This window comes from Bufo gargarizans, chromosome 4 (genome assembly GCF_014858855.1).
Source record: "Bufo gargarizans isolate SCDJY-AF-19 chromosome 4, ASM1485885v1, whole genome shotgun sequence".
NCBI classification, from domain to species: domain Eukaryota; kingdom Metazoa; phylum Chordata; class Amphibia; order Anura; family Bufonidae; genus Bufo; species Bufo gargarizans.
This window is the reverse complement of record NC_058083.1, coordinates 406,738,436-406,759,653: the sequence shown is the minus strand read 5'-3', so window position 1 is coordinate 406,759,653 and position 21,218 is coordinate 406,738,436. Positions and strand designations below refer to the sequence as shown.

Below are 21,218 nucleotides of genomic sequence, written 5' to 3'. Positions count from 1 at the left end.
TGTTTACCTATCATGAGTACGAAGTAGGATTCTGGCTGAGTGTAATGCCTTGGAAGCAGGTTGGGCTGGCTGATTCAAAGACTTTCATGAGTCCATATTCACCACTCTACTTGCATTTTTGAGCATAAGTTGAGTAATTTTGCCCCTTTATTTTCAGGGTTTCACTTTATCTTTTCAATAGCAAGCATATAAGGACTGCTTTCTATTTTCTTTAAAGGAAATCTCCTTTAAATATATACAGTGGTGAAAAGTAGAGATGGCCTTGCGGTTTGCTCCGCGGTCATTTTGCGGCAACCGTTGCGTGTTTGCGATTTGCCAAACATGCGAACATATGGAGAAATTCGTGCCCGCCATTTTCTTTTAAATTGTGAAGAACTCTGACCCATGACACATCCATCAGGTGGTACAGGACAGCCAATTGAGACGTTTCAGCACATGGACATACCCCCTACCTTATAAATAAACCTGATCTGGCCGCCATTTTACATTCAGTGTTTTGTCAGTGTAGGGAGAGGTTGCTGTGTGGAGCAGGGACAGACTGTTAGGGACACCAAACGCTTCCTAATAGGGCCACAAAAGTCATTTTAAGCACTAGTATAGGTGTGCTATCGATAGGTGTGATACACAGAGGGGTGCGATATACTTATAATATACTTTTATAACGAGTCAAAAACACATAGATCTATATAGTGATCACCTGGAAGTCAGGGGCCTAGGGGCTTACTAGGGCCATTTTTATATAGGGTAAGGTTCCGGACGGGGTTGCTCTTATCAGGGCAGGTGGTCTGTGGTTAGGCTATCAGGGCCAGAATAGCACCCCCCTGTAGGGCAATATCAGGGACAGTTCTTTGCCCACCCTGTCCTTCAATACCACATTATCATCTAGCCCAGGGATTTTTTTTGCTTTCCCTCCTGGATTCATGGATGTTCACTGGAACCCCCCGGATTGTGGTAGGACATATGGTTCCTTATTTGGTGCCTCCGAGCGCCTGATTTAGTGCCGCCAAGCACTTGTTATTGCTTACCACATCTATGCTTTTTGGTTAACTTTAATAATTTCATTTATTTTCATTTTGAGGAATATCTTTTCCATTCACACGTCCACAAAATGGGTCCGCATCCGTTCCGCAATTTTGCAGACCCATTCCTTTTCAATGGGGCCGGAATGTGCTGTCCGCATACGCGGTCCTTCACTTCCGCATCTGTGCTTCCGTTTCCGCAAAAAAAATAGAACATGTCCTATTCTTGTCCGCTATTGCAGACAAGATTAGGCATTTTTTATTACAGTGCCGGCGATGTGCGGATCCACAAATTGCGGAATGCACATTGCGGATGTGTAAATGGACCCTCATAGTAAAATTATTAAATGTTACGTTTTATCTTCATGTATATTCTAATGGATTGCCTTCCTTGTACAATGTTACTATAATAAAGTATATTATAGTGCATTTGTATTGTGCGGCAGTTGTGTGCGGTTCTGCTGCAATACTGCAGGTATATAGAGGGGCAAGCGTTATTAGAACAAATAATTTCTACTGGTGTGATATACCAGTCGTCCCCCAAAAAAACATATTGAAGCGGGGTGTTATATACCATTATACTTTCTTTATAGTGCATTTGGGTATTGTATAGTGCATTTGAGCATTGAGAAAATTACATTGCCGATATTTCGCATTGAAAACAAAAATGAATGGAGATTGCAAATTCGAATAATACATCTGGTATGTCACTGTCCATGTTGTGGGACTATTTGTGCATGTCTAGTAATTTTTTCTTGGCTGCAAATATGAGCTGAAGGTTTATCAGGTTCGCCTGCCATTAAAATGAATGGGACCCGCCGCAAACTTGCGGTTCGCAAACATTTGATCTCGTTTGCCCGATCGCAGTAGTGAACCGCCCCAGAAGATGTTCGTCCATCACTAGTGACAAGTTTATTATGTTACTAATAGTGGTCAAATTAATTATTTTAAAGAATGTGTCATATTGAGAAAACGGGGATTGTACATTTACAGTATGCTAGTTTAATTACTATGCTATACTCTAACCATTTAAGGAATACTATATGCAAACAGTAGATTTATGATTACTGAAATTATTGGTGAATCTGACAATGTTAAAACTAAACTATTGTTCCAAATAATTTTTTTCAATTGGTCTTTATAAAAAAAAGTTCAACCGTTTTTTCTCTACAGCCTTCAATTTCAGTGTTTCTGCGGACTATTGCTCTCTGTTTTACTCTGAATCTTTCAGGAAGCTGCTCTTACAGCTTGATCTGTAACCCTTAACTCTGAACTCCTGACAGCTCATAAACACTCATTTTAGAAATAAGCTTATCAAACTGTTCAGAATTTAGCTATAATGAGTGTTTATGAGCTGCCAGAAAATCATAGATAAGTTGTCAGGTGTCCATAGCTTTAAAAATTAGATCTGGGGACAGCGTGATGTATGTAATTTAGGCAAGAATAGTTATCCATGTCATACAATATAAATCCAGGCTGTAACACTTCAGACTTTCCAAGAGCTTCTTCATAACTTTCTATTGCATATAAGCCCCATAAGTCACATTTTATAACACTGTAAGAATACTTACTTTGTATTCCCAGCACTTGGTTTCTTTCTTCTGAAGATGCTGAAGAAGGTGTTTGACCTGCATGGTGTTTTTCCATCTCCAACATGCATACGTACCACATCAGAGGTGGTGAATGCACTCCGAACGTTCCTTTCCGGTTTGGCAATAATTATATACATTTTGGGTGTAAACATACAGCCCAAAGCAACTGTGACACTAAGACTGACAGCAAAAGATGTGGTAATAATCTTGTAATTGCTCCCAAAATAGATTGGAACAAATGCCAGCCAGATGATGCAAGTAGTGTACATTGTGAATGCAATATATTTAGCTTCGTTGAAGTTTGCTGGAACATTGCGAGTCTTGAATGCATAGTAGGTGCAGCTCATTATCAGAAGGCCGTTGTAGCCCAGAGGAGCCACCACACCTAAATTACTAGTGTTGCAGATCAAGTAGACTTCTTTAATGCTTGGATAAGAAAGGATCGGCATTGGGGGCTCCATGATAATCAAGGTGACTACCAAAGTAAGCTGCAGACTAATCAGTACTGAAGCAATGATCAGTTGAGCACAAGCACTCATAAAACGAGGTTTACGTGTACAAATTTTCTTTTTACTTCCTGCTAGTATTCGGGCAATACGATTGGTCTTGGTCACCAGGGCAGAGTAACACATTGCTGAGGAGAGGCCAACCAATAGACGTTGCAGATAACAAGAAGTTGTTGTGGGCCTGGCCAGTAGTGTGAAAGGACATATATAACCTAGAAAAATCCCAGCCAGGATAATGAAGCAGAGCTCTCGACTTGATGACTTAACCACAGGTGTGTCTCTGTAGAGAATGAAGATCAGTGTGACAAACATAGTGATGAGAATGCCCACACAGGAGAAGGCCACAGCAATGACGGATTCTATGTCACTCCACATTAGATATTTTATAACTATCGGTTCACAACCTGTTAGAAGAAAGAAAAGAGGTTATTTTCTCTATTTACTAAAAGCACATATCGACAGTTTCTGATTTGTATTAACAATTTTAATACCCTAAAACTGCAAACAAATTAATGGGACCATTTACAATACCGATGAGCAATGTTTTCTACAAGAATTGTTAAATGTTTCTTTCCACACACTGAATTAAGATAGTAGAACAAATGTGTGTGTTTATGTCATCAAGGTTTCTTGTCCCAGTGGTGTATATATTGGAAGTATTACTTAACTTTTACTAGGTCTTGGACTTGAGAGTCACTGAAAAGCATAGGTAGAAAAGGTCAGGTAACAATTTATTGTCTATACAATTGCTCAAGATGTAGGACTAAAGTCAGACATGTATGCAGAAATTCATAAAAGTAAATGAGTAATGTCTGCCTGGTATTGGAGTCCATAAAATACCATTCTCTGGAGAAAAAAGTTAAGTTAGTTAAAGGCCGTGCTTTACCAAGACACACTAGTCAAAATAAAGGGGCTACAAATGCTATTCAGGGGAGAATCCTTTGATATTTCAGCCTCCGATTGATGTTTCTATTTCCTTTCGGTTGGAGTCATATGGAAAAGTTGTACGCTACCAAATTGGAAGCATGTAAAGCCCCCAATTCTGAATTTGTATGGATCTGTAAAATGGCTTTGTGCTTGGGGCATGTCAGTGAATTATGCTAGAATAATAGATTGGTTTCTGGTGTTAAGTGGCTATTACTCTGTTTAGTGGCTTAAAGTGACTGGAGTGGTTCCTGGATGGATTAATGGTGATATTTTATTAAACTGGAATCTAAATCTCAGATTTATGAGTGAATGAAGAGTTTTGGTTGATAGGTCAATCACAAGCATGTATACTGAGGTATATTACCTGAGCTAGTAGCTACAGTTTATAATTTTTTGTAACTAAATTGATGTGCCTGATGTACTGAATGTAGTTTGAACCTATAATCCTTCTTAAATTTATCCATTTATTTTCCAAGTATAACACTGAACCTCAATTATAGGCAGTGTCAAACTGGCCAACCAAAGTACAAGAGAATCCTCTGGTAGGCCCAGGCTCTGATACAATAGTGGGTCCCAAAGTTCCAGGAGAAAAAACACATTTGGAGATGACTTTGGAGACAATAATTTGTCTCTATGACCTACTTCTTTGATTCAAAACCTATTAGACTTTATTGATGATGTGAGGGGTTTGGCCCAGAGAATAATTTCCTCTGGTGGGCCCAAGGAACCCCAGTTCAACCCTGATTATAGATGAGCAAATAATTCTAAACTAATCAGATTCGACCCAAATTTTGTAAAACTTCAAGCTGTATCAGAATCAGAAATTTTGGTGATTTGATTTGGGTGAATTTGAGGAGAGAGAGAAAGACAGAGAATAAAAATAAAACAAAAGTGAAAGACAAGAGAGAGAGAGAGACCTATGAGTACTACGAGACCTCAGAATGGCCATATACAAATTTTCAGGCCAGTTGGAGAACTTTTAATTCGGGCCGAGTCGACATTGCAGCAGATCCTGTTGATAAGTTATACATTAAGCAAAGATTTTGTTGTACAACAGAATGTATTGGAAAATTGCATTTCCATTTTTATTGAAATTCACTACTTAAGCAAACAGTTTGTATAACTTAATCTCCATCTGCTTGGCACATTTACAATATCACCTTATGGTGTTTTTATGTTGTCATAATGTGAAACATAACAGTCTTTCTGTGTGTTATACTTGTAGTTAATGGTCTCCATAGGCCATTTCAAAGTCAAGAAACAGTTTGTGCTATGATAAGCGAAAGGTGGGAACCTTCTACTTCTGCGCCTGTTAGTGTAGGTTTGGAAAAAGTTAAGAAACTACCGTACCAGATTTAGGAATTACGAGCTTGGATGGACCATGCTGCCTGAACACAGAATAACACATTATTTACAACATGGTATTTATTATTACGTTACTTCTAATGTTTTCTGTCTGTACTGAGGTAATGCATCAAGTATTATTTTGGGGAGGTCATCATGCTGATGAGATTACATACACATGCACTAAGATGGAGAACGTGCCACACTACAGGTGGCCATACACATTACATGTATGTTGGCCAATCTCATCAATTTTGGCAAGAGTAGCCGAAGACTTTATGTGTAGAGGAGCCTCCCTACTTTTACTCAACAACACATGTCGGGAGACAGAAGGGTTGGTTATGGTGGATCCTTTCGTTCTGATGGAGATAGGTGTCTGGCGGCAGCTTTCTCCTATTGACAACACAATCACACAAGGCTGAGCCAAGCATACATGTATGAGGGGATCAGGAGAGATAGCTGTCATCATAACACTCGTTCAGCCAACAGTTTTCTCAGGTATATGCCAGTTAAAAAAAAATAATATTATATCATCTTATGGTTTGTACTGCATCAATATATTTAGGGTTCCATCAGACAGCAGAATATGTTAGGGTACTTTCATACTAGCGTTTTTCTTTTCCGGCATTGAGTTCAGTCACAGGGGCTTTATACCGGAAAAGAACTGATCAGGCATATCCCCATGCATTCTGAATGGAGAGTAATCCGTTCAGGATGCATCAGGATGTCTTCAGTTCAGTCGTTTTGACTGATCAGGCAAAACATAAAACCGTAGCATGCTACTGTTTTATCTCCGGGGAGAAAAAACTGAAGACATGCCTGAATGCCGGATCCGGCATATTTTCCCATAGGAATGTAGGATCCGTTCTTCCGGCCTGCGCAGACAGGTAAAAATGTGAAAAAAAATACAAGATTAATCCGTCTGTCCGCATGACAAGCGGAGAGACGGATCCGTCCTTGCAATGCATTTGTGGGACGGATCTGCCTCATAAATGCTTTCAGTCAGTGGCAGATCGGCGGATCTCGCTACCAGTTCCGACGACGGAACTGCCCGCCGGATCACACTGCCGCAAGTGTGAAAGTAGCCTTACTTTATAGAAGTATACTGGAAATATTTACATATTTGTATATATATCGAATGATTTATTATACAACTGATTAAAAACTGAAATACTGACCTTAAAAGTCAGTACTGGCTGTACCCAAACAAAGAAATTGTCACCACCAGATCTTTGAGAAGTTCTGATAGACGTTCTTCAGTACTTCCTGCATGATCTTCTTTTGTTTTGCTTTCGTTTTGACATCTCTCCTCCCTCTCCCAGCTGTCATCTATTAGCAGTGATTGCCTCCCTATATATCTCCTCCCCATACTGCCTCACCTTGCGGTTTATACAACTTCCTGGACTGTGCTGATGCTAGAAGCTGCTACTGCTGCATCCACAAGATAAGTCTGTTCCTTTATTTCTGTTTTCCTGTGGTCTTGATCCTAGGTGACCCTGACTCCCTCCGTATTTAGTGTAGGGAGCCGGTGGTCATGTCCCCTCACTATTATAGGGTGTTCAGGTGTCATACAGTCGAGAAACGAGGGTATGCAATTATCTACTATAGAGATTTTTGCATAGGCTGAGCAGTCCGGGAGAGTGCTAGGGCTGTTACAGGGCTTACCCTCTTGTTCCTTAGTTTTGGATCAAGTCAGTCGGATCTTCATTTGTGTCTTCTAGTTTTCTGCAACACCATCCGTGACATTATAAACCGCCAAAACCGTCTTAAGCATGAATTGGGTTTCAACCTTGATCGACCGCATGCAGGGTCTTTCAGTGGAGGTCGCAGATCTCCGGAAAACTGTCTATCAGTTTGAGGTGACCGTTTCTGCTTGCGTTCAAGGAATTTGTTCTGAGCCTAAAATCTCGCTTCCGCATACGTTCTCCGGGAATAGTGAGAATTTTGTTCGTTTTAGAGAGGCTTGCAAACTCCATTTTCGCCTACTTCCACATTCCTCTGGTGATGAGGAGCAGAGGGTGGGGATCATCATCTCACTGCTCAGGGATAACGCTCAGTCTTAGGCCTTTTTGCTGCCGGTGGGGGCACGGCCCCTCCGTTCAGTGGATGAATTTTTTTTAGCCCTGGGTCAGATATATGATGATCCGGATCGTATTGCTCTGGCTGAATCTAGACTACATCTTTTATGCCAGGGTAAACAGTCTGCAGAGATATACTGTTCAGAATTTCGGAGATGGGCAGCTGATACTGGTTGGAATGATGCTGCACTCCAAAGTCAATTTTGCCACGGTCTTTCAGAGGGATTGAAAGATGCATTTGCCTTTCATGAGAGACCTACCTCCTTGGAGTCCGCCATGTCTCGGGCTGTTCTAATTTACAGGCGTCTTAGAGAGAGAGGAGAGATCACTCCTTCCTGTCATACTCAGTCCAAGGACAGTGCGGCAGTCTCATTCAGTGCGCAGGGGTCTCAGTCTCTCTCATTCCCCTCTGAGCAGGAGCCCATGCAGCTGGGTTTGCTTGCCTCTAACAACAGAGGATTCAGTTCTCAGAGGAGGGTTTGTTTCTGTTGTGGAGGTATAAATCATTTGGCAAATGTTTTTCCTCTAAAAACGTTCCATCTGTTACTATTGGCATGGTTGATGCGGAAATTGAAGGTTTTCTGTTTGCTTGTAGTTCCCGTTTTGTCCTACCTGCCAGGATGGCGCTAGAGATCAATAACATTCTTTGTGAGATTTTTGTAGATAGTGGAGCAGCTGTCAATCTAATTGATAATCAATTTGCTATAACACATGGTTTCTAGGTATGCACTTTGGGAAAGGACATACCTGTTTTTGCTATTGATTCCGCTCCACTTTCTCATAAATCGTTAAAGGGCACAGTTCACAATATCCGTTTGATTGTGAGTGATACTCATGTTGAGGATGTGTCAAGTTTTGTCCTAAGCAGGTTACCTACTCCTCTAGTATTGGGGCTACCCTGGCTCACTAAACATAACCCCACCATTGATTGGCAAGCGAGGCAAATAAATGGTTGGATGACTTTTTGCAGAGAGAATTGCCTCTCGACATCTGTTTGAGAGGTTTCTACTAAGACTGTACCATCTTTTCTCTCTGAATTTTCGAATGTGTTTTCTGAGAGTGGTGTTCAGGAGCTGCCCCCTCACAGGGAGTACGATTGCCCTATTAATCTCACCCCAGGTGCCAAGCTGCCTAAATCTAGTTTATGCAATCTCTCCCAACCTGAAAGAGTCGCTATGCGTGCTTATATCTCTGAGAGCCTGAGAAAGGGACACATACGACCCTCGAAGTCACCTGCTGCCGCTGTTTTTTTCTTTGTTAAGAAAAAAGATGGTTCTTAAGACCATGTCTGGATTTCAGGGAGCTGAACAGTATCACAATTCGTGACCCTTATCCGCTTCCTCTGATCCCGGACTTGTTTAACCAGATTGTTGGGGCTAAAGTTTTTTCCCAGTTGGATTTAAGAGGGGATACAACCTGGTCAGGGTCAGAGAAGGAGACGAATGGAAGACGGCCTTTAATACCCCTGAGGGCCATTTTGATAAAAGGTTATGCCTTTTGGTTTGATGAATGCTCCAGCCGTCTTCCAGCATTTCGTAAACAGCATTTTTTATCATTTAATGGGGAAATTTGTACTAGTGTATCTAGATGACATTTAGATTTTTTCTCCTGATTTAAAAACTCATCAGGACCACCTACGTCAGGTCTTGCTCCTTCTGCGGGAGAATAAATTGTACGCTAAATTGGAAAAATGTGTGTTTGCGGTTCCAGAAATTCAATTTCTGGGGTTTCTTCTCTCCGCTTCTGGTTTTCGCATGGACCCTGAGAAGGTCCGCTCTGTGCTTGAGTGGGAGCTTCCTGAGAATCAGAAGGCGCTGATGCGCTTTTTGGGTTTTGCCAATTATTACAGGAAGTTCATTTTGAATTATTCCTTTGTTGTTAAACCTCTCACTGATATGACTAGAAAGGGGTAGATTTTTCCTCCTGGTCGGTAGAGGCACGTAAGGCCTTTTCTGGGATCAAGGAGAGTTTTGCTTCCGCTCCCATCTTGGCACAACCTGATATCTCTCTGCCTTTCATAGTTGAGGTGGACGCTGAGGTGGGTGTGGGTGTGGTCATGTCTCAGGGTCCCTCTCCTGCCAAATGGCGACCGTGTGCCTTTTTTTCGAAGAAACTTTCCTCCGCCGAGAGAAATTATGATGTAGGAGATAGGAAGTTGTTGGCCATCAAGTTAGCTTTTGAGGAATGGCACCATTGGCTAGAGGGAGCCAGACACCCTATTACCGTGTTTACCAACCATAAGAATCTGGCCTACTTGGAATCAGCCAAGCGTCTGAACCCGAGACAGGCCAGATGGTCTTTGTTCTTTTCAAGGTTTAATTTTGTTGTCACGTTCCGCCCTGGGGTTAAAAATGTGAAGGCGGCTGCCTTGTCACGTTGTTTTCCGGGAGGGGGGAACTTTGAAGACCCGGGTCCCATTTTGGCTGAAGGGGTGGTTGTGTCTGCTCTTTATCCTGAATTGGAGGCAGAGGCTCCTGATCTTTGTCCTCCTGGGAGGTTGTTTGTGCCTCTAGCTTTGTGACAAGGTTTTTAAGGAGCATCACGATACAGTCCTTGCTGGGCACCCGGGGGGTAGAGCCACAGTGGATCTCATCGCTCTGAGATTCTGGTGGCCGGCTCTTCGTAAGTCGGTTGAGGGTTTTGTGGCAGCCTGCGAGACCTGCGCTCGTGCCAAAGTCCCTCATTTACGGCGATCGGGTCCTCTCCTTCCGTTACCCATTCCTTCCCATCCTTGGACACATCTGTTCATGGATTTCATCACAGACCTGCCTCGTTCCTCGGGGAAGACTGTGATTCTGGTGGTGGTGGAACGTTTTAGCAAAATGGCGCATTTTGTTTCTTTTCCTGGCTTGCCCAATGCTAAAACGCTGGCGCAGGCATTTATTGATCACATTGTCAAACTGCATGGTATCCCTTTGTTTCCAGATTCTGGAAGGCCTTCTGTTCTTGCTTGGGTGTTCGGTTGTCGAATGGACAGACAGAGCGCGTCAATCAGAATCTGGAGACATATCTGTGTTGTTTTGTGGCGGAGAATCAGGAGGATTGGTGTTCTTTTCTCTCCCTTGCTGAGTTTGCTTTAAATAAGTCACCATTTTTTGGTGCATATGGGTTTCATCCGCAGTTTGGGACATTCTCTGGAGAGGGGGCTTCTGGTTTACCTGATGAGGAGAGATTCTCCTCGTCTTTGTCATCTATTTGGCAAAAGATTCAGGATAATCTAAAGAGCATGAGTGAGAGATATAAGCGTGTGGCGGATAAGAGACGTGTGCCTGGTCCGGACCTGAAAGTTGGTGATCTAGTATGGTTGTCTACTAAGAATATCAAATTGAAGGTTCCCTCCTGGAAGTTGGGTCCTAAGTTTATTGGGCCTTACAAAATCTTGTCCGTCATCAATCCTGTTGCCTACCATCTTGATCTTCCTCAGACTTGGAAGATCCATTATGTTTTTCACAAGTCCCTATTAAAACCTTATGTCCAACCCACTGTACCCTCCTCTTTGCCTCCTGCTCCGATTGTGGTTGATGGTAATCGTGAATTTCAGGTCTCAGGATTTTGGACTCTCGTATTGTCCGCAGTTCTCTTCAGTACCTCGTTCATTGGGAGAGTTATGGTCCTGAGGAGAGGATGTGGGTTCCAGTGGCGGACATTAAGGCCACTCGTCTTCTCAGGGCATTCCATAGGTCCCATCCTGAGAAGGTGGGCTCTGAGTGTCTGGAGTCCACTCGTAGAGGGAGGGGTACTGTCACCACCAGATCTTTGAGAAGTTCTGATAGACGTTCTTCAGTACTTCCTGCATGATCTTTTGTTTTGCTTTCGTTTTGACATATCTCCTCCCTCTCCCAGCTGTCTTCTATTAGCAGTGATTGCCTCCCTATATATCTCCTCCCCATACTGCCTCACCTTGCGGTTTATACAACTTCCTGGACTGTGCTGATGCTAGAAGCTGCTACTGCTGCATCCACAAGATAAGTCTGTTCCTTTATTTCTGTTTTCCTGTGGTCTTGATCCTAGGTGACCCTGACTCCCTCCGTATTTAGTGTAGGGAGCCGGTGGTCGTGTCCCCTCACTATTATAGGGTGTTCAGGTGTCATACAGTCGAGGAACGAGGGTATGCAATTATCTACCATAGAGATTTTTGCATAGGCTGAGCAGTCAGGGAGAGTGCTAGGGCTGTGACAGGGCTTACCCCCTTGTTCCTTAGTTTTGGATCAAGTCAGTCGGATCTTCATTTGTGTCTTCTAGTTTTCTGCAACACCATCCGTTACAGAAATCTACTCACCTACAGTGCAGTACTACCACAGAACAGTGAGTGATGAACTGCTGGGTCATCTTGGGAAGATGTCATTGCTGAGGCCAGTCACTGGCTATAGCAATGCACATGACCCCATCCTGATGTGTACATGCCTTGGAAAAGAAGCATCGCGGAGAGGAGTTTCTGCACTGGAACTAATGAGTAGGTGTGTGGATTTCTTTATTAATGTACAGTGGAGAACTGGCCAAAGATAAAAAGTTGCCTAAAGCTCAAATAACTGTACAAGTTCAGTGTTTCAGTCTTTCTGCCAATTGCATATGAAATCACTCAGTATACACAAATATGTAAAATATGTGCAATCTACTAATATACCGGCCAAAAGTTAAAATATGACTAAAGCTGAAATACCCCTCTATGCCTCCTTTGCATCTTTTTTTTCTGGTAAATTGTCAGACAGTTGCAGTTTTTGGTGCAAGCTTTGCAAAAAATGTGCTCTACGAAAAATGTAAAAATGCTACATGCAGAGATGGAAAAAATGCCAGAGGAACCAAATCATAAGCTAAAAACAGTAATAAAATAGAAAACACACTAGTGGAGATTTTGCCGTTTGTGATTCAGCCTTACTTGGTAATGAATATAAAACAATTTGCAATATATTTTATCAGAGAAGAATGTCTAGTTATACAGTTATCAGCCATTTTCTTCCTCTCTCCCAATTTCTAAACTAACTTTGTCTCTAAAATATAGGAGACATTCATCTTGTGAGACAAAGATCGTCTGCCTGCTCACTGAAGGATCAGATTACTTTATTTTTATAGATGGGGAGAGAAAGAGGTCTCACCCCAGCTGCTTTATTCACAACTATAGTACTCAGTATTTCTCTATAATATCAAATATCTATATGGTGCTTCAGAATGATTCTGAGTAAGAGAGAGCTAGAGAGCAGAATATCTGTCTGTGTGTAAACTATGGACAGCTTATTCAGAAAATAGATGGGAAATATACAGTAAAGGAAATACTTTTTTTACTCTTGAGTTTGACTCATAAACGGTGTGGCACATTTATAAAAATGCTGTGTGTGACTACACTCTTACACCACTGCAAATTGTACCCTATTGTGGATAGAGAAATGCATGTTCTCCTATTAACATCCAGCAAATATCTGGCTACTAAAAATACTGCAAATCCTGACCTAAATGTTGTGTTTGAATTTAGCCTTTTAGATAATATACTGTAATAAAATGCAAAATTTGCATGATGAAAGAAATCCATCTAGTTTAAGGGTTGGCAACCTGCGGCACTCCCGCTGTTGTAAAACTACAATTCCCAGCATGCTCTATTTATTTCTATAAGAGTTCTGAAAAGAGCAGAGCAAGTATGCATGCTAGAAGTTGTAGTTTCACAACAGCTGGAGTGCTGCAGGTTAGAATATCTTAATGGTGGAAAAAATATTTTCTGATTCCAAGAATAGAATTTGTGGATCAATTGCCCATCTCTAATCAGTGGCGTGCCTAGGGTGTTTGGCACCCAGGGTGGGTCCTTTCTCTGGCAACCCCCTCCCCAATACTTTAAAAGAAAATTGTACCCCCTTACAGTGGTATTACCCTCATTGTACAACCCTTACAGTAGTTTTGTACAGATGTGTGCCCCCTCACAGTAGTTATTCCCACATTGTGCCCTCTCACAGTAGTTATGCCCACATTGTGCCCCCTCACACTAGTTATGCCCTCTGTGCCTCTTTCACAATTGTAATGCCCTCTTTGTGCCCCTTCACAGTAATAATCCCCATTGTGTCCCATTGTACCCCCTTCATAGTAATAATCCCCATTATGTCCCCTTTATAGTAATAATGCCCACTGTACCCCTTCATAGTAATAATGCTCATTGTGCCCCCTTCACAGTAATAATGCCCATTGTGCCCCCTTAATTGTAGTAATGCCCACTTTGCTAGTAATGCCCTCTGTGCTCCCTCCATAGTAGAAATCCCCATTGTGCCCCCTTCACAGTAATAATGCCCACTGTGCCCCTTCACAGTAATAATGCCCTCTCTACCTCCTCTGTATTAAAAAAACAACAACAACACAGTAACTACTCACCTTGTCCCGCTCCTGAATCTCACATACCTCTCTTCCCTACAGGCACAGATCGCTCTGCAGCAATGTGTGGGTGGAGCTTATGCAGATTTACGGGCTGCAGGCTCTGCCCACAGAGGCTGGCAGCACGATCTGTGTCTGCAGGCTGATTGGTGGAGCAGAGAGGAGTCTTCCTGCTTCACCATTATGTGCGCCGCCGGCTCGAAGGAGGGGAGGAGAGCTGGGAGCTGAGTGGTGAGTGACAGGACCCAGCTTCCTGCGATCCAGCAATGAGCGCTTCCATCTGTATTGATAAAAGTGCTCATTGCTTCTGGCACCCCCCTGAGATCCAGCACCTGGGGCAGACCGCCCCCCACGCCTCCCCCTTAGTACGCCACCATCTCTAATAATCTTGTAACCATAGTTTAGAATGTTATTTACAAGCAAGACAACCCCTTCAACCCCGGGCCAGTATTCACCTTTCTTCCCAGGTAATTTTTTGCAAATCTGACATGTGTCACTTATAAATAACTTTGGAACACAGTTACTTATCCAAGCCATTCTGAGATTGTGTTCTCATTTTCACATTGTATTTCATGATAGTCATAAATTTGACTCAATTCACAATTTTAAAAATTTCTATTTCTCTGCTTTTAAAACACAAAGTGATACCTCATAACATATGTATTACTTAACATCCCCCATATATATACTTTATGTTGGAATTATTTTGAAAATGTTATTTTATTTTTTTAGGATGTTAGAATGCTTAGAATTTTAGAAGCAATTTAAAAATGTTTAAGAAAATTTCCAAAACCTAAATTGTTAAGCACCAGATATGTCATGAAGTCACTTTGTGAGGCTTACATAGTAGAAACCACCCATAAATGACCCAATTTTAGAAACTACACCCCTCTAGTTATTCAAAACTGATTTTACAAACTTTGTTACTTTACGTATTCCACAAGAATTAGAGGAAAAGAGATGAAATTTCAAAATTTCACTTTTTTGGCAGATTTTCCAATTTGATCCATTTATTTCTGTAACACATCAAGGGTTACCAGCCAAACAAAACTCAGTATCTATTACCCTGATTCTGCATTTTACAGAAACACCCCACATGTGGTGGTAAACTGCTATAAGGGCACACGGCAGGTCTCAGAAGAAAAGGAGCGCCATATGGTTTTTGGAGGGCAGATTTTGCTGGACTGGACTACAGTAAAAACTCCCAAAAAGTGACCGCATTTTGGAAACTACAGGATGAGGTGACAGTTTTATCGATACTATTTTGGTATACATTTTTGATCTCTCTATATTACGATTTTTGTGAGGCAAGGGAACCAAAAAATGGTTGTTCTGGCACAGTTTTTAATTTTTCATTTTTTACAATGTTCATCTGGCAGATTAGATCATGTGCTATTTTTACAGGGCAGGGTGTTGCCAATATCAAATATGTCCACTTTTCTTGTTTGTTTCAGCTTCACATAATAAAGTATTTTAGAAAAAAAAAATTATGTTGTGTCTACATATTCTGAAAGTCATATTTTTTTTCCTGCCGATTGTCTTGTTCAGGGGCTTGTTTTTGTTGACGTTTTTATTGGTACCATTTTTGGGTACATATACATTTTTGATCATTCAACATTACACTTTATGGGGCAAGATGACCAGAAAATTGGTTGTTTTGGCAGTTAAATTTTTTTTTTTTACAGTGTTCACCTGAGGGGGTAGGTCATGTGGTATTTTTTATAGAGCAGGTCATTATGGACGTGGCAATACCTAATATGTATACTTTTTTAATTTATGTATACTTTTTTTAATTTATTTAAGTTTTACACAATAAAAGCATTTTTGAAACAAAAGAAATTACATTTTAACCACCTCCGGACCGCCTAACGCACATGTGCGTTCCGGAGGTGGCAGCGCTGCGCACAGTCACGCATATACGCGCCAGTGCGCAGTTCGCGCCGGCATTTCATCGAGAAGTATTTCGTCAGCAACCTGCCAGCCAATGATCGCGGCTGGCAGGTTGCTGATTTTAAAAAAATCCAATCAAAGTGCCAGATAGCAGATCATATTTGTAAATATGATCTGTTATATGGCTGCCTGCTCCTCTGCTGGTTCTTTTCGTCGGTTGGATCCAGCAGAGGAGCAGGCTTCACAGTGAGTACACCAAACACTACACTATAGCCCCTGATCACCCCCCTGAACCCCAATTAACCCTTTGATCACCCCTTTGATCACCCCTGTCAATCACAAGTGAAAAGAAAAAAGTGATCAGTGCAAACTGTCACTTTTTTTTTTCACTGTTATTGACCGTTAGGTTTTAGGTATAGTTTAGCATTTGTACTTTTATAGTATCTGGAAGTGATCAGAGCTGATCACGGTCAGATCTATAATTGTATTAGTGTCACTTTAGTTCGCCCTCCACCCAAAACGCAGTGTTTGCCCGATCAGGCCTGATCGGTCGCCCACACGTGCGTTCGCCCACATCTGCCCCACCGCAGTGACAAAAAAAAATTTTTTTTTTGATCACTGCACATTCACTTTACACGCACTGCGGCGATAAAAAAAATCAGTTTTGATATTTTTTATCAACCGCAGCGGCCTCCGGTACTTCGCTAGCCTCCCCTTTGTAAGACAGGCTTGCTTTTTTTTTCTTGGGTAGTCTCAGGGAATACCCCTAAATTTAGTTGCCCACATGTCTAACAGGGGGTATTCCTCTGAAGAGGCCTACAGGCTTCTGACCCAGTCGGATGAGGAGTGGGAACCCTCATCTGATGAATCCAGCGTGTCAGAATACGAACCTGTAGAAAGCAGTGGCTCTCTGACCCAAAGTTCGGACGAGGAGGCTGAGGTCCCTGATACCACCAGGCGTACCCGGCCCCGTGTCGCTAGACCGCAGGTTGCGCAGGATCCGCTTCAAGAGCAGCAGAGTGGGGCTGGTGCTGTCGGATTACGTGGTGAGGCATACACCAGCAGCCCAGCCCTCCCTGGACCTAGTACCAGCACTGCCGTACAACCTGGTGAAGTAGCGAGCACCAGAAGGGCAGTTGAAGCTGGTACGGTGGCACGTGCAGTAGTGACCCCGTCGCAGCCACCGCAAAGACGTGCCCGTAGAGATGTTGTCTCCGTATTTAGTTTCCCGACGCACCAGACGCTGGTATAAGAAGGTGTCTGTATATTTAATTCAATTGGCTCTGTACAATAGTTTTGTTCTCTACAGTAAGGCTGGGAGAACTGGATCCTTCCTCAAATTTCAGGAAGAGATCATCGAGAACCTCCTGTATCCAGGAGGTTCCGTGGCCCCAACCACCAGTGTAGTTAGCCGTCTACACGAGCGACATTTCCCCAATGTCGTTCCTGGTACCTCAACCCAACAGTCACCCCGAAAAAGATGTCGTGTCTGTAGCAGGAGTGGAATAAGGCGTGACACCCGCTATTTCTGTCCTGACTGTCCGGACCACCCTGCCCTATGCTTTGGAGAGTGTTTCCGGAAGTACCACTCACAGGTACACTATTAGCATAGGGATCATCTCACCAGGACAGGCACACAGGGCTATTAGGGCCCATTCACTCACTGCTGCTGCAAACGTCTCCTTTCACATGGGACAAAGTGCATAACGCACTTCGCCACATCTTTGGGCGATTTGCGCTTTGCACATTGACCCATGGGGAAGGAGAGGTTTGTTCTATAAAGGTAAAAAAAAAAAAAAAAAAAAAAAAAAAAAACACCAGTAAGCAAACACGTTAATGTTTAGTTCAAAAAGTTAAAGTTACATGTTCTGTTCCAAAGTTAATAAAATTATTGCGTTGTGGCCTGGTTTTTTCTTACCTTCCAGGTGGACCAACCGATTGACCAGCTGCAGCACCGATGTGCATTCTGACAGAAGCATTGCGCTGCTGTCAGATTACACGCAAGTCGGTGTATGCGGCGCTGCAAGACGGGATTTTCTCCTCTGCAGTGACAGATACGTTTGCCGAGGCATACGAGCTGAGGAGGAGGCGGCGTTCCTATGCTTTGGCAAGCACTTTGTATATATATATATATAAAAAAATAAAAATAAATCCCGGCAATGATTTATTCATCCACATCGATTGATGCGAATGGAGAAATCTGGTTTGCCAGGGCATACGAGCTAAGTGGGTATGGATGTAGGGCGGAGCTCCTATGTCCTGGCAGACGCCTTTCCCCTCCTTTTTTTTTTTTTTGGCAGAGATTTTTTTCATCCACATTGATCGATGCGAATGAAGAAATCTGTGCCGTTCATTTTTTTCTTTCAGCCCAGAGGCTGAACGGAAAAAAAAATCTCATTACCTGTATGCTCAATATAAGGAGAATAGCAGAAACTCCTAATGCTGGCCATACATGTAATGATTGCGGAGACCCTCAAATGCCAGGGCAGTACAAACACCCCACAACTGACCCCATTTTGGAAAGAAGACACCCCAAGGTATTTGCTGAGGGGCATATTGAGTCCATGAAAGATTTAAATTTTTGTCCTAAGTTAGCGGAAAGTGAGACTTTGTGAGAAAAAAAAATAATAATCAATTTCCGCTAACTTATGCAAAAAAAAAAAAATTCTATGAACTTGCCAGGCCCCTCATTGGATACCTTGGGGTGTCTTCTTTCCAAAGTGGGGTCACATGTGGGGTATTTATACTGCCCTGGCTTTTTAGGGGCCCTAAAGCGTGAGAAGAAGTCTGGGATCCAAATGTCTAAAAATGCCCTCCTAAAAGGAATTTGGGCCCCTTTGCGCATCTAGGCTGCAAAAAAGTGTCACACATCTGGTATCGCCGTACTCAGGAGAAGTTGGGGAATGTGTTTTGGGGTGTCATTTTACATATACCCATGCTGGGTGAGAAAAATATCTTGGTCAAATGCCAACTTTGTATAAAAAAAATGGGAAAAGTTGTCTTTTGCCAAGATATTTCTCTCACCCAGCATGGGTATATGTAAAATGACACCCCAAAACACATTCCCCAACTTCTCCTGAGTACGGCGATACCAGATGTGTCACACTTTTTTTGATGCCAAGGTGGGCAAAGGGGCACATATTCCAAAGTGCACCTTTCGGATTTCACCGGTCATTTTTTACAGATTTTGATTGCAAAGTACTTCTCACACATATGGGCCCCTAAATTGCCAGGGCAGTATAACTACGCCACAAGTGACCCCATTTTGGAAAGAAGACACCCCAAGGTATTCCGTGAGGGGCATGGCGAGTTCCTAGAATTTTTTATTTTTTGTCGCAAGTTAGTGGAATATGAGACTTTGTAAGAAAAAATAAAAAAAATAAAATCATCATCATTTTCCGCTAACTTGTGACAAAAAATAAAAAGTTCTATGAACTCACTATGCCCATCAGCGAATACCTTAGGGTGTCTACTTTCCGAAATGGGGTCATTTGTGGGGGTTTTCTACTGTTTGGGCATTGTAGAACCTCAGCAATCATGACAGGTGCTCAGAAAGTCAGAGCTGTTTCAAAAAGCGGAAATTCACATTTTTGTACCATAGTTTGTAAATGCTATAACTTTTACCCAAACCATTTTTTTTTTGCCCAAACATTTTTTTTTTATCAAAGACATGTAGAACAATAAATTTTCGAAAAATTTATATATGGATGTCGTTTTTTTTTGCAAAATTTTACAGCTGAAAGTGAAAAATGTCATTTTTTTGCAAAAAAATCGTTACATTTTGATTAATAACAAAAAATGTAAAAATGCCAGCAGCAATGAAATACCACCAAATGAAAGCTCTATTAGTGAGAAGAAAAGGAGGTAAAATTCATTTGTATGGTAAGTTGCATGACCGAGCGATAAACGGTGAAAGTAGTGTAGTGCCGAAGTGTAAAAAGTGCTCTGGTCATGAAGGGGGTTTCACCTAGCGGGGCTGAAGTGGTTAATGTCTATTTTTTGTGCAACTGTCTTGTTTTTTGCAGGATGTGATGACGGTTTGATTGGTACTATTTTGGGGGTACAGATGACTTTTTGATCGTTTGGTATTACACTTTTTGTGATGTAAGGTGACAAAAATAGATTTTTGGGCACAGTTTTTATTTTTTACTTTTTACAGTGTTCATCTGAGGGGGTAGGTCATTTGATATTTTTATAGAGCTGGTTGTTACGGAAGCAGCGATACCTAATATGTCAACTTTTTTTAAATTTATTTCACTTTAACATAGTAAAAGCATTTTTCAAACAAAAAAATCATGTTTTAGTGTTTTTTCTGAAAGTCATAGGGGTGGGATGAGGTGATGGTTTGATTGGTACTATTTTGGGGTACATATAACTTTTTGATCGCTTGTTATTGCACTTTTTGCGATATAAGATAATAAAAAATGAAATTTTTTGGGGCACTTTTTTTTTTTTTTTACGGTGTTCGTCTGGCATGGTGGATTATGAGATATTTTTAAAGAAACGGTTGTTACAAACGCAGAAATACCTAATACCGTGTGAGTGTTTTTTCTTTATTTTCCTATTTTTTTATTATAAAATCAGTGGAAAGTTCAGCTGCTTGAAGAGAAGGCATCGCTCGTACGAACGCTGTGTTCTCTTCTCTGTTTACCTGCTTTCTTTCATAACTGCAGCGGTTACCAGTGTGATTACAAGTATGACGGCCCAATTCACTTCTATGGGACAGTGCCTGTCTGTTCCAGTGAATATGACTGTGCCTTCCTATTGAAGTGAATGGGAATGCCATAGTTCTAATCATACTGCTCGCCCTGCAGTTGCGATAGTGAGCAGGTAAACAGAGAATAGAACATGAAGCAACCATGAAGATTGTTCATAAGGTTCCAATAAAGATGCTGTAAATCTCAGGGTGAACACTCATTAACCAAGATGCAGTTATGTGTCAGGCAGATATGTAAATTATTACAGAGGTGGTCTGATCAGACATTAGGCCTTGTCACAAGAGAGTTTAAAACTGCTTCCCCCATAAAAAGGCTCTCTTAGGCTTCATAGGCTATTTTGGATAGTGTACCACTTGATCAGAGATTGTTGACTGCTAGACATACCTCTAAAATGCATTGTCAATTTGCCGAACTTCGACAAGAAATTATTAGTTTTGTTATGAATAAATTTGACATGAATTGCTATGAATCTGGTATACCAGGGCCTCTCAGTGTTAAGGCATGGAAGTTAACCCAGACTTGATCACCGATAGTATATTTATCTCGGCGGCCGGATATTTAAAAATGGTTCATAGTATGGAGATATCCCGCACCTTGTGGAGGGATCAACATGGGTTTAAATTTTGTATGTTCTATTTTTTTCCGGAGCCGCGGACCAGAAGTTTGGGGCCGCTCTCCGGAAATGCGGATGTGGACAGCACACTGTGTGCTGTCCACATCCATTCCTGCCCCATAGAGAATGAATGGGTCTGCTCCCATTCCGGAACTGGTGCGAACACATTCTACGGATGTGTGA

At 41.9% G+C, this 21,218-nt stretch overlaps 1 protein-coding gene across 1 annotated transcript in view; it reads right to left on the bottom strand.

Annotated features, from left to right (window-relative positions):
* The window catches only part of GRM1 (glutamate metabotropic receptor 1), a 492,448-nt gene that overhangs the window by 52,652 nt on the left and 418,578 nt on the right, over window positions 1-21,218 (bottom strand). The window contains exon 7 of the mRNA XM_044291230.1: window positions 2,591-3,521. Coding sequence (XP_044147165.1) covers window positions 2,591-3,521 — 931 coding nt within the window. The remainder of the gene's footprint in view (window positions 1-2,590; window positions 3,522-21,218) is intronic.